This window comes from Rattus rattus, chromosome 6, assembly GCF_011064425.1.
Source record: "Rattus rattus isolate New Zealand chromosome 6, Rrattus_CSIRO_v1, whole genome shotgun sequence".
In the NCBI taxonomy this organism is placed as follows: Eukaryota; Metazoa; Chordata; class Mammalia; order Rodentia; family Muridae; genus Rattus; species Rattus rattus.
The window spans coordinates 38424960-38437827 of NC_046159.1; the positions used below are offsets into that span (position 1 = coordinate 38424960).

At 43.7% G+C, this 12868-nt stretch overlaps 1 protein-coding gene across 1 annotated transcript in view; it reads right to left on the bottom strand.

The window, feature by feature from the left end:
- The window catches only part of Itpr1 (inositol 1,4,5-trisphosphate receptor type 1), a 323135-nt gene that overhangs the window by 176763 nt on the left and 133504 nt on the right, over positions 1–12868 (bottom strand). The window contains exons 11-13 of the mRNA XM_032905993.1: positions 6053–6148; positions 4365–4409; positions 728–882 (exon numbers count right to left, since the gene is read on the bottom strand). Coding sequence (XP_032761884.1) covers positions 728–882; positions 4365–4409; positions 6053–6148 — 296 coding nt within the window. The remainder of the gene's footprint in view (positions 1–727; positions 883–4364; positions 4410–6052; positions 6149–12868) is intronic.

The following is a 12868-nucleotide window of genomic DNA, read 5'->3' on the forward strand; positions in this document are numbered from 1 at the left end:
TATGGTATGGATTGTTAACCTAATCATAGCACTTGTAAATGGTGTGTGTGTACAACTGCATGAACACAGATGTCAAAGGACAGCCTTCAGTGTCAATTCTCACTTCCACACCTTGCTTGAGACAGCCTCTTGCTCACCATTGATATACTACTAGGCTACCTGGCTCAGAAGCTTCCAGGCACTCTCCTGTCTCTACCCATCTTATCAGAGAAGCACTGTGATTACAAAACAGGGTTTTACAGCTTTTACATTCAGCCTTACTTAGGTTATAGGGACTCAGACTGAGGTCCTTTAGCTCGAAGGCCAAGCATGTGTCTCTCCCAAGCCCAAATACAGTTCATTTAAAATAATAATGAAAAATTATGTGTATGTGCACTTACATGCATTTTTGTGTTTCCTGTGCATGTAGTACCCACAGAGGCCAGAAGAGAATATCAGACCCCATAGACATGGAGTTACAGATAGTTGAGAGCCAGCATATGTGCGTTGGGAACCAAACCTGGCCCTCTGTCCTATTAACCCCTGAGCCATGTCTCCAGCCTCATAAATATAGTACCTTTTACCCAACTATCAACAACTTACCATTGATGACCCATACATCACGTTAGGGTCAGTCCAAATGCTTCACTACCTTCTTCGTAAGTGCTTCAAGAAAAGTCCGTGAAACAAATCCAGGCCATCACGACCAGCCCGGACTTTCTTGGAATAAAGAATTTTCAAATCATACCTTGGGACAAGGCTGTCACCTCCACGTAGAGTTGTGGGGTCTAGCTCAAAGATGGAGGAGATGTCGTTGCCCTCAGGCACAGAGACCAGAGAGTACACCATTTTTTCTTGGGCGTTTCTCAACCTGCTCCGAGATGCATCCTGATCAGGGTCCACCTGAGGGCAAAAGATGTAGAGTAAGGACCTCCGAAGGTAACAGCCTCCCTTACCAGCATCAGTCCAGTCCACAGGAAGAGAAGAGAAGAAACAGTGAGTGTCAGCGGCTGGCAGGAGAAGGACAACAGTTTCAGAGTAGCCCTGCAGGGTGATCACGGCCACCTGATCCGAGGGCACTCATATGAAGTCTTCAAGCACTGAAGAGTGACAAGAGCAGAAGACTGTGCAAACAGAACTATAGTCACTGAAGATCTTCACTCCAATAACTACATCCACACACAACTGCCGGGAAGCAGAGAAGCACTGGAGAAAACTTGGCCTATCAAACTTTTGATTTGTGGTGGTGCAATAAACAGTAATGGCCGTCCACCAAAAATATAACGTGGATACTTCCTAGAAGAAGAAATAAGCCTAAATCCAAGTGTCCCTTACTAACAATTCCAATTGTCAATAGGTTGTCAAGTCACTCTAGCCCTAAAGAACATATTGGTCACTGATTAAGAAGTTTGCTGCTGATAACGCAAAAGGCCATTCATGTTACAGTGGGATTTGGTTGAAATGAAGGAAAATCCTTCACAGTAAGACCTGACTAACAATGAAGGTATCCTGGGCAACTCTAAGGACACATTTTCGTCTACATAGCAAAACTCATATGCCAGAGGTATTAGCAAGTGGTCTTAGCCTGAATGCCTGATAGACTCTGCAATGTCTCTCGGTGACCATGCAAACAATCCTTTTCAATGCCTGAGATTCCTAGTGTAACCACATGCCCTGTACCTACTGGGAAAACACTATTTCCTCACACTTGGCTTGCTTGTCTCTAGATGAAACATCACCTCCTTCCCAAATACATAGAGGAAGATAATTGTGATCTTGAATAGGAAGTCACATCAAAGGCAAAGGGAAAGTGAGAAAACAGCTCCACAAGGGTGGATCTAACTTCTTAGATCCGGCCTTGCATAGATTTGTTGTCTCAGCTAACAGGTGTACTAGGGAGACTCGGAGCTTGCAAGGGTTGTGGTGGTGCTTGAGTCCAAGGGTTCAAGACCTGCCCAGGAAACATACAAAGACCCTGTCTCAAAAACCAAACCACAACTAAAAATCTAATTAAGAAGTTCTCTTAGTACCTAAAACTCTGAGGCATTTTACCCTCTGTACCCTAAAATAACATCTGGAACAAAAACATTCCGTGCCTCTCCACAGGAAAGAAACCATGGACGTCCGTTCTCACCAAACTCCTGTCCCCTGCGACATGTCCTACACACCACTCTCAACACCGGGTCTGAACCAACTGTAATTAAGAGCTTGGTTAGAGGGAGTAACAGATCAGAGAGTCAGCAGATCCAGAGGGAAACTGTGCCTTCAAGGACACTTTCTTCATCTAGCCTGGGAGCCCAGAAGCAGTCATGGTGTGCATATGCCATCTAGTGAGAAGAAAGGCACATGTGCAGTGAGCAGCAGAAAACAAGCCTCGGGTTGGCTTCTGTTCTCTCAGGCCAGCCAAGTTAGCACTGATTTCAGAAGGAGCACCACACAGCTAATTAGGTCCCTCTTTTCGCTGATGCCAACCTCCAGATGAGAAGAGGATGCTGCTCACCCAGCTTTCTCACTCCCAAGCTAAACAGCCAAAGAAGGGAAACAGGGTCTTCTCAAGGCTAATACTTGCCTATGGAGACCAATGCTGTGCTTCCAGTCTCTTGGATACAAGTAAGACCTTCTCTATAAACTCATTTTCCATGTGCACCCAAGGTCCAGCAACCTTGGGACCATCAGAGTAATGCCGTCTTGATCCATACTCAGCCTGCTGGTATATCACTAACATGGGGAAGTGTAAGACTCAGAAAGACCACTGAGCCCAAAAGAACCTGAGATACATCTTGTGAGACCACTCACCCAGCCCTTCCTAACTCTTGTGAAGCCAAGATCCAGTGTGCTGGATACGAGCACACTGACATCTCTACTGAGCTTGTGCAACCTGAAAATATTGCTGGTACAAAGAGAGTTACTGAGGCTCAGGGGAGGAAAATTACTTGTTTAAGATCATACAACTTGTTGGTGATCAAGTCTGGTATTTAAATAAAGGTCTGTCTTCCTCCTTGGGTTTGCAAGTACCACACTTTATCTTACAATGAACACTGTCTTCCTTCATATACAGACCTAATGGAACAGTGCCCTCTCCCATAGTGTTCATGGTTCACTTAGACATCATCTCCCCTTCTAATGAGCGATGCTTTATATTCGTGCCAAAGGTCAGACTCCGTCTGTGATACCTCAGCTGGCAGTGCAAAGGCCATACATGGTAGCTTCTTCTCTAAAATAAAGACTGTCCAAGAATAAGAAATGTCAAACAAGAAAATAAAGCCAGACCAAGGGTTCAGACCAGCAGCGAGCTGATTAGGTCTGCTCTCTAAGCTGGATTAGCTGTGGGGGACAAGCTTTCCATTTGTCTGCAGAAGTAAAGGTGACAGAAAGGCAACGGGAAGGTGGAGATGAGTCCCTGCACCCTCTGGGACAGAGAGGAGGAGATGTCCCTAGTAAAACCCTAGGAAGTCTATGTAGTCACAGCCATAAGTCCTCAGCCACAAAGGCTCAGTTTCTTTCACTGCCAACCCTCTACCCAAACATAACTAGAAAGTTAAACATTAGCACAAGATTTGGGGCACCTTCATTTGGACTTATCTCCGCCTTACTTCCCCTCCTTGATGTGCTATTTCAAATTTTACTAGGAAAACAAGTGTCCTCGAATCTACCATACCAACCACTGAGAACAGCTATGTACTAACTTGTCAGACAGTGATGGCCTGGCATTTTGTTTGGTTTGAATTCAGCATAACCAAGCGCTCTGCAAATAGAACCATTTGTGGATATCCCATGTCCATGAAACATAACCACTGCCCTCTTCAGCCCCTACCTGGGGTATGCACACATCAATATTACTTGGCCATGATTTCTCCAAAGCTAAATCCATTTGCACTAAAATTCCAAATCACATCAGAATTTAATGCCATTTTGACTCTGTAAAAAGCAGAGTTCGAGATCAGCTACCTGACTGTGCCATTGGAGGACATGTGTCCCAGGCCCCATGTGCTATATCACAAGTTGAAAAGATACTACATGCTATCATTTCAAAATCTCGATGAGTCACAGGTCAAGGTCAACAACATTAAGAGACAATTATTTGTAAGAAGTCACCTTTCATAAGAACCACCACCATCTCCCGCCCAGAAATATTCCAAGAGACATATGCACTTCTCCAACTCAAAAGTGTAGACTCTTGACCGAACACACAAGAAAACCACCAAGACCATATGAAGAGATGACATTCTTCAAGAGAAGCACAGAACAAGACCTTGGTGAAGAGAACCTAAATCTTCCCCTTCCCCAACACTCGATGGCCACTTCACAATTTCTTAAGTAGGGCTCCAGATTGCTTGGCCTTATCCCTACCGGACAAAGACAAGAAGGCTCTTGCCTATACTTACTGAGGGCTGAAACTCCAGGCATTCTTCCTCAAAGTCAGGGTCTACCTGATGAAAAAGAATCATTAGGAAATTAAAACATCCATTTCTTTCTAAAGGACCAGGACCCATCTGCAGGAGGCGTCAATACCCGTGGCCGTCCTTGAACAGCTAAGAACTTGTCCCTTCCCCTATTCACAGAACCAGCATGCCACAACAACAACACAAGTCACATTACAGTACACACAGAACAATCCACCAGTCACTAGTAGACAGTTCAGCTCTGAGTATAGACAAGGAAAACACAACAAATTCACTAGGAAAGCAACAGTAAAGGCCTAAGATAAAGATAATGTCAACACAGTCATTGATAGCCCTGCTTAGGAAACCTAGAAGGAGCTACATTTACCTTAAAACGTAACAGGAAAGATAGCCACCTTTAACCTTTAACCTCATAATCAAGGGGTTTTCAAAGCTGCTTAGATGGGTCTCTCTCTCCCCTAAGACTCCATTTTAAATGTCAACCTGGACTTCTTCGTGTTTGGCTCTTCAGGTACTTCAAAATCATCAGTTCATCCAAGCATCAAGACACTCCAGGGGGTTTACACATTTAGAATCCAAATTCCTAGGGCCTGTGGCAGAAGCAGGACTGATTCCTACCCAAATCCTTAGAAATCCTGAGCCAGTAGTGCCAGACAACAGAGGAGTCTTTTGATGTACGACTAGAATGTGACTATGATTGGGTGGACATCTTCCATCAGGTCAGAGTAAGACTCAACAGCAGTGACACAGCAGGATGTCCCTTAATTTAATACAAATTAAAATAGAAATTCCTCTCATTCTTCAACACCTAGTCTTGGCTCAAAAAGTTTTCATAAGCTAAATACAGTAGATAAATCACTGAGGCAGAAGGATAGAGAAATGAAAGTCAGCCTGGGCTGCAGAGTAAGGCTCTGACTCAAAAAGTTAACTTGAGGGCCCAGCACATGTGTGTGGGTATGTAAGAGAGAGAGAGAGAGAGAGAGAGAGAGAGAGAGAGAGAGAGAGAGAGAGAGAGAGAGTGTGTGTGTGTGTGTGTGTGTGTGTGTGTGTGTTATGTACGTATGTATGTAGCAGCATATGCCTTTAATCCCAGCAAGTGGGGGTGGGGCAGGGGATAAATCAATCACTGTGAGTTCCAGGCCAGTCAAGCTATCTAGTGATACCTTGTCTCAAAATAATTTGTTAATATGATTTGTGATTCTTACAAGATTGATGACACCTATGTCTCCTTGTAAAGCCCCGATGAATCAGATTTCTCTATGAAATGCTGTAGTTCTCCATGCACTTCAACACTTCTGATTTTACTTACCATGTGTGCAGTGCAGGAAGTATCAGGCCCCTGTGTTAGTCGTGGGGTTGTCAGATGACTATAAGCACAGTGGCATATAAGCAATGCAGGGGAGCTGCCCGACAAAACTACAGAAGCATTATGTTCTACCTTCCTTCTCCCTATAGCTTGGTCAGGAGCCCTGTCAAGTCCCACAGTGTGCCAGTCATTTGTAACTTCCCTTTTCTAGAGAAATGAGAGAGAAGAACATAGAAAGGTGGACGGAGAAGCCCGTGGCTGAATGCTCCCTTGAGCTTCCAGGCATCCAGCTGCTACAAGTGAGTGAAGAATAACGATCATGGTGAGCTCACTTCCCAAGAGAAAGCCATGTGCACCTACTTACCTCTGCTGCCAAATAATGCCCTGTAGCCAGGTGCTTGAACCGGAAGAGGCTATTCCAGTACCCAGCTCCACCCCGACATGGGTCATGCTGGACTACCTGCAAGAGCAGAGATGGTTAATGGATGTGGAAGAATTGCCAGTCCACAATGAAATGCCACCGAACTGGAGACACCAACAAGTCACAGTCCACTAGTGGTATTACTAGGGGGTCAGCACCCTTCTACAAAGCTGGACCAAGCACCAAGATGGAACATCTCAATTTAGAGATACAGAATCATGTTTCTCTATAGAAGGGATTGTCTCGAGTTAACAAAATGTCTGGAATAAGAACTGAAACACTATTTAAATCTCTGTCTTAATACTAATGAGGCATAAAGCTCATTTGCTAGTTGTGTATGCACATGTGCGTTTGTGTGCACACACATGCATGCCTTCATCTTGTGCTTGCACATGTAGAAGCCAGAGGATGACTTCAGGTATCTTGCTCCATTGTGCTTTCTGAATCTGGAGACTTCCATTCGGCTGGATTGGCTGGCCAGGAGGCATCCGAGAATCTGCCTGTCTCTGCCACTGTGCCTAGCCCTTATGTGGAAGCAGAGCTGCTTCCTGGGTCCTCATGCTGGGATGGCAAGTATTGAGCCACTTCCCTTACCCCCAATACAAAGATTCTGAAATTCACCCACAAAATGCAAAAGTTGATAAAATAAAATTTCAGAGATCTTTCTCCTACGTGTACTTGTGTGCTCTCAAATGTAAGGAGCAAGGAGAGGCGGGTAATTTACTCTGAAACTTCACTTTTCAGCTATGATAATGCACCTGACATACAGAAGGCAGTGCCACAGTGAAGGAGAAAATGGGGACGGATTATGGAACACATGTATTTGCTAGACAGGAAGTGGTGCATCTCTGTGGTCTCTTACAATAGGTGGAGTAGCCCAGTGAGAATATATCTAAGTACCAGGTCTATGGGGTTACAGAGAAGGTCAGAGTTGGGAGGAAGACCTCTAGAGATAAGACACAGAGAGTTCAGATGTTTGCATACATTTTTGACTGAATATCAAACCACCAATACCTAAAGACCCCACAAGATGGCTCAAATGATTAAGATTGGCAGAGGAATATAGTTCATTGGCAGAGCACTTGCCTACCACACACAAAGTCCATGCTTTGTTTTCACCCCAGCTACACATCCATAAACAAACACACATATACATGAATGTGCCTCACACATAAACACAGCTGGAATGTCAATACTCCCAGAGTTCCCATGGGGCTGAGAATGGTTCTGACTGACAAACCTTGCAGAGGGATCCTATGGACCACGTTGGGCACTGACCATTAATAAGGGAGCCTCACAGTATAGACTGTTCTGCCTCGACCTAGCAATGCACAGGACTAAACTGATTCACAGGAATGTGACTCCAACCAACAAAACTGCTTTCTCCTTGGCTGGAGAGATGGCTCCAGCGGTTAAGAGCACCCGACTACTCTTTCAGGGGTCCTGAGTTCAATTCCCAGCAACCACATGGTGGCTCACAACCATCTGTAAAGAGATCCGATGCCCTCTTCTGGTATATCTTAAGACAGCTACAGTGTACTTATATATAATAAATGAATAAATCTTTTTTTAAAAAAAACCTGCTTTCTCCTAAGAAGAAGAACAAATCCTACACACTCAATAAAGCTACACAGAAGAGTCCTTCAAAGAATTAACTCTTGCCTGCACTGTCAAGCAGTAAGGAGGTGATACAGTACCTCAGTCAGATGACAGTAAATGCTCCAGCTTATGTCAAAGTCGAAAACTTCCCTGAGAAATAATGACCCATGTCATTTTGACACATACCTATACAGTCAAGAAACCTAAAGGATTCTGGCAGGATAAGCATACACATGCACATACAAGGAATACCCGAGTCAAGTTTCTGAGATACTGCAAACAGGGGAACAAAGATTTCAAAACCATCGTACTCACAGCCAAGCGGTATAAACCAGGTACTGCTCTCTAGTTAGAATCCTATATGCAACAGAACTACTTTTCAGGAATGAAAGCTCCATGGAGAAACCAGCACCATGGTACACTGATGGGAAGTAACAATGTGCAGATGCTTTGGGAGCTAGCCTGGGTACTCTTCACAGGTCCAACTTGAATCTATCACCCATGATTGTAGACTCAAGACATGGAAATATTTTCACACCAATGTTCATAGTTGCATTCTTCATGGAAGCCAAAATGTAAAAATGATCCAAAAGTTCGAAAGTGATAAATAAATACAGGAAAGGCTTTACTCATATAATGCAATATTACTGGGTCTAAGGGAGATAAAGTACTCATAACTATGCCAACATGGATGAACTCCGAAGACAGTATCTGCAACATCTGAATGTATGTGCCCCTTCCCTCGATTCCTGTGTTCACATCTCACCCCCAAAGCTAAAGGGTCAGAGCCTTTTGAAGAGATTTACACCGTCAAGCAAAAGACCCCAGAGAGCTCCCTAATTCACTGTGTCATGCAATGACATTTAGAAATCAAGGTCCAGTCTTTGGGTACAGCAGCCCAAATCACAGTGAAAGTCTCCCCTATGTAAGAGAGGCCATGCACCAAGAATTGCTTACAGGGAGCATCCGTGGAAGAATTGATGTCGTCCCAGGAGGCTGGGATGGGATGGAGGTTAGGGTGGGGATGACCAGTGACTGCTAATAGGGAAAGGGATTCCTCAGAGATGATTTTAAAAAAATTTATAGGGCCAGTAATTGCACAGCCCCACAAATCTATTAGAAATTATTGAATTGTATAGTTTTCAGTGTGAATACACAGTGTACGGATTGCATCCCAATAAAGCTATTAATTAAAAGAAGGAAAAAACCTCTTTAAATGACAGTAAAACAAAGTTATTTCCACACAAATGAGAATACAATTTGTCCATGGCAGACCAGAACTATAACAAACATGGGAAGTTCTTCTGAAGAATGAAATCCTCTGTGCATACTTGGATCTCTATGAAGTAACACAGAGTTTAGGATGTAACTGTGCAAGCAAACATGGAAGATCCTATTGGTGTGGCTTAGAAACACACAACTTCTTCAGTGTTCCTGCATCTCTGAGCCACACCATGCAAAGGGTTCCAATACACAGCTTGTAGGTTACAAGGGCGTACAATGCTTATATAAAGATCTAAAGGCTACTAGCTACAAACCCCTGGGAGCAAGACATATAATAAAGGGAACTGAGGTTTATGGCCCATGTAGAGACAAAAATATATGAGCACAATAACACAAAGAACAGAAGAGAGGAAACTACTGTAGCACATTGCCAACACATCATGTTAACTAAAGCTGGTGGCTATGCTAATACGTAAGAACCTCAAGAGCTCTTCTGATTTTTCCTTGAATTTTTATTTTATGTGCATGGGTGTTTTCGCCTGGTTTTGTATCTGTGCATTGTGTGCATGCAAAGCCCATGGGGGCCAGAAGCAGACTTCTGATGCCCTGCAACTGGCGGTTACAGACAGTTGCTATCTGCCTCGTGGGTGCTAAGAATTAAGCTTTGGTTCTCTATAAGAACGGCTAGTGCTCTTCTCTCTAGCACCCCTAAATCTAGTGTTTTAAATCCATAAAAACACATGGTTCTGTTTTCCTTTTCTTTTATTTTGAAAGAACAGTTAAGTTTCCCAGTAAATCAGAAACCTTTAAACAATTTAAAGAAACACTAACATTTTCATAGGAAATTCAGAAGAGACAACAAGAACAAACAAACAAACTGGCAGGAGAGAGATTTTAATGAAGCAAGAAATTGATAGCTGGTTGTCCTCAGAGCAAAAAAGTTCCCTCAAAGGCAACTTTCAAGTTAAATCCCCTCAGAAAGTCATCATCTTTTATTAATCTCAATCAATTTTGAATGAGGAGGGCTTGGCAAATGGCTTTAAGACACTGGAGTCAAGACACCCTGACTTCTGTAGGCTTACATGTTTTAACCATGTCCCAGCAGAGTGAGAATCTGTTTATGAAGTGCCAACTATACAAAACTATCCTGTCCAGTGAAAAATGGCTCAACGGAAGTGGTTAAGCCAGGAGACAGTCTGCTTTTCCTCTACTTCCTACATGTTTGGTTTTTCCTTACTTTGTATTTCCCACTCTAGTTATCCTCGGAGACTGCTACTGCCCTGTTTCCTTCTCTTGCTTCCTTCTTGCTTCTCTCCCCCACTTCCTGACTTCCTCTTCCTGTATCCTCTCTGCTTCCCTCTCCCCCTCCTGACTTCCTCTTCCTGTATCCTCTTTGCTTCCCTCCCCCACTGCCTGATTTCCTCTTCCTGTATCCTCTCTGCTTCCTCTATCCACTTTCTTCTTAGACACTATTTTGAATACAAAAGAAAGAACAAACACAAATTAGGGTTTGTGAACAAGGAGCATGTCAGTGACCAAAGACAAAATTCTAGCTCTCAGGGAACTCCCTAAATGGAACAAGCTAAACGGACTGACAGAGATATGAATGGCCAAAAAAGAAATGCTACAGATAGTGGAGAGGAAGAAGCAGAGAACTGATGGAGAAGCTAACAAAAAAAGAAAAAGCAAACAAACGGAGAAAAAGATGGATGGATAGATGGATATAAGTAGTCTCTTCATCATGACAACTGCAGGAAATCATCCATGCAGTGCTGGGATGAGCCTATTTCTTCATCCAGGTAAAAGACAAAGGGGATTTTAAGTGGCCAAAGCTTTTGAGCAGATATACCAGAAAAGCTTCACAAATAAAACATGAGTACAAAGGAAAATTAGCAGCATCACAAGGGAGGGCATAGGTCGCTAGGAGCACCATCTTCATATCTACTTCAGTGGCCAACATGGAGAAGGACGACCATATTAAATGTTCCTGGGGAGACTTTGAAAATATCCCCTCTACTTCAGAAGAGAGTTGGGCAACTTCATTCTTCTCTGTTTCCTTTTTGTTTTGTTTTGGGTCAGGGTGTCTATACATAGCGTAGCTTGATCCTGAACTCATGGTAATCCTTCTGCCTTGGCTCCCAAATGCCAAAATTAGCAACATGTCATCACACCTGGATTTGGATGGGCAATTTCTTATAATGTTAATCCTATACCCAATAAAGGCTTCGGTTATCCCACTGTTATGTGTCTGTTAAGCTTACGTCTAAGCACAAGTGTCCCTGAAGCTTTACTCACAACCGCTCCAAATTAGAAACAGCTCAAATGCCATCAACAAGCGGCAAATTCACAGGCTGCATAGGATGTGAACAAAACAACACCATGAGGCAAGACAAAGAAACACACTGTCTGACACACACAACAACACAGATAAGGCTGCCTAGGCCGAAGGCTGCTCCATGCCATTCAAGGAAGAGGCTGGCCACCTATCAGAGGTCACCTAACCAGGAGAAAACAGGAAGTACTCAGGAACATGCTGGAGGACCTCTTAAGGGCTACTACTCTGGTTCTTGATCTAGGTGCTGGTTCTTAGCTTAGTGGAATGTAGAGAAACATACAATTCTGTGTTTCTGACTTGGGCATTCTGCCATGTTTGCCAAGGGGAGAAGGTGGGAGAAGTGGCAAAGGTAACAAGTAGTGACAGAAATGCATGTCACTCAGTGGGGGCAGTGGGGAGGACAGCCCTGCCCTCCTTCATGCTCTCAGAATCCTTACAGTCAAACCCTCCTATCGGCTTCTTCCTTGGTCTTGCAAGCCTATTCCTCAGGACAGAATCATTGCTTTCTGGAAGCAGCACAGTGACTGTGCCAACTGTTACTCAAAACACCTTTCCAGACGTTTCCCCTGCCTGTGAGGGACATTCCTCATGCCCTGCAGACTTGGCAGGTGCGACTTGAAGCTCTGGTCTCCAGTGTGGTCATTTTCCAAGTCTTTCCCTTACATTACAGAAACTCCCTCGTCTCTCCCTCCCAAAACACAGATCATCTAGGAAACACAGTCCAGTGCTAACTCTTCAATCTTTGAAGTTCTTTCTTGACAGTTTAGTACTTTTATCTAATACCTTCTCTTTACTTGTTCCAGCCGGCTCTCTAACCTCCCTGCCTTCTCTATCAACCCTCACCCTTCCTCTCTGCCTTCCGCCTTCCCACATCATAACTTTCACTATTGCTTTGTGATACGATTCATCCAGGGTCTTTTCAGTGGATTGGGACCACTCATTGCCATTTAGGAACTTTTAATCCTCAGCCCATCAGTTCATCCTCCCTTACTAAAACCTCCAGAGCATGCAGAACACCTCTCTTGTCATCCCAAACCTCCAGAACATAAGGAACACCCCTCCTGGCACCTAGGCCCTCCTGCTGAGGATACCTTCTATCTGGATGCTTGCTGCTTTCCATCTGATTTATTTTTTGAGAATTTCATGCATGAGTATTGAAATTACATGATTTCTCTCCTCTCTCTTCTCAAATTCATGGCCTTGTCTATTTTAAGTCTATTATTATTATTATTATTATTATTATTATTATTATTATTATATTTTATTGTTATAATTAAGCTGATGAGTTAATTCCATGTTGCTCATAGATATAAATGCCTAAGGCTAACCACGTAGGACTAGATAACCTATCAGTGGAGAAGACTGATTCTCCCTCTCTCTGTAGCCACCAACTGCCTACAGCTCTTCATCAAGAAGTAGGGTCATACTGAACTGAGAATAGGACCCCTGTTGAAGGAATCAGAGAAAGAACTGGAAGAGCTTGAAGGGGTTCGAGATCCCATATGTACAACAATGCCAAGCAACCAGAGCTTCCAGGGACTAAGCCACTACCTAAAGACTATACATGGACTGACCCTGGACTCTGACCTCATAGGTAGCAA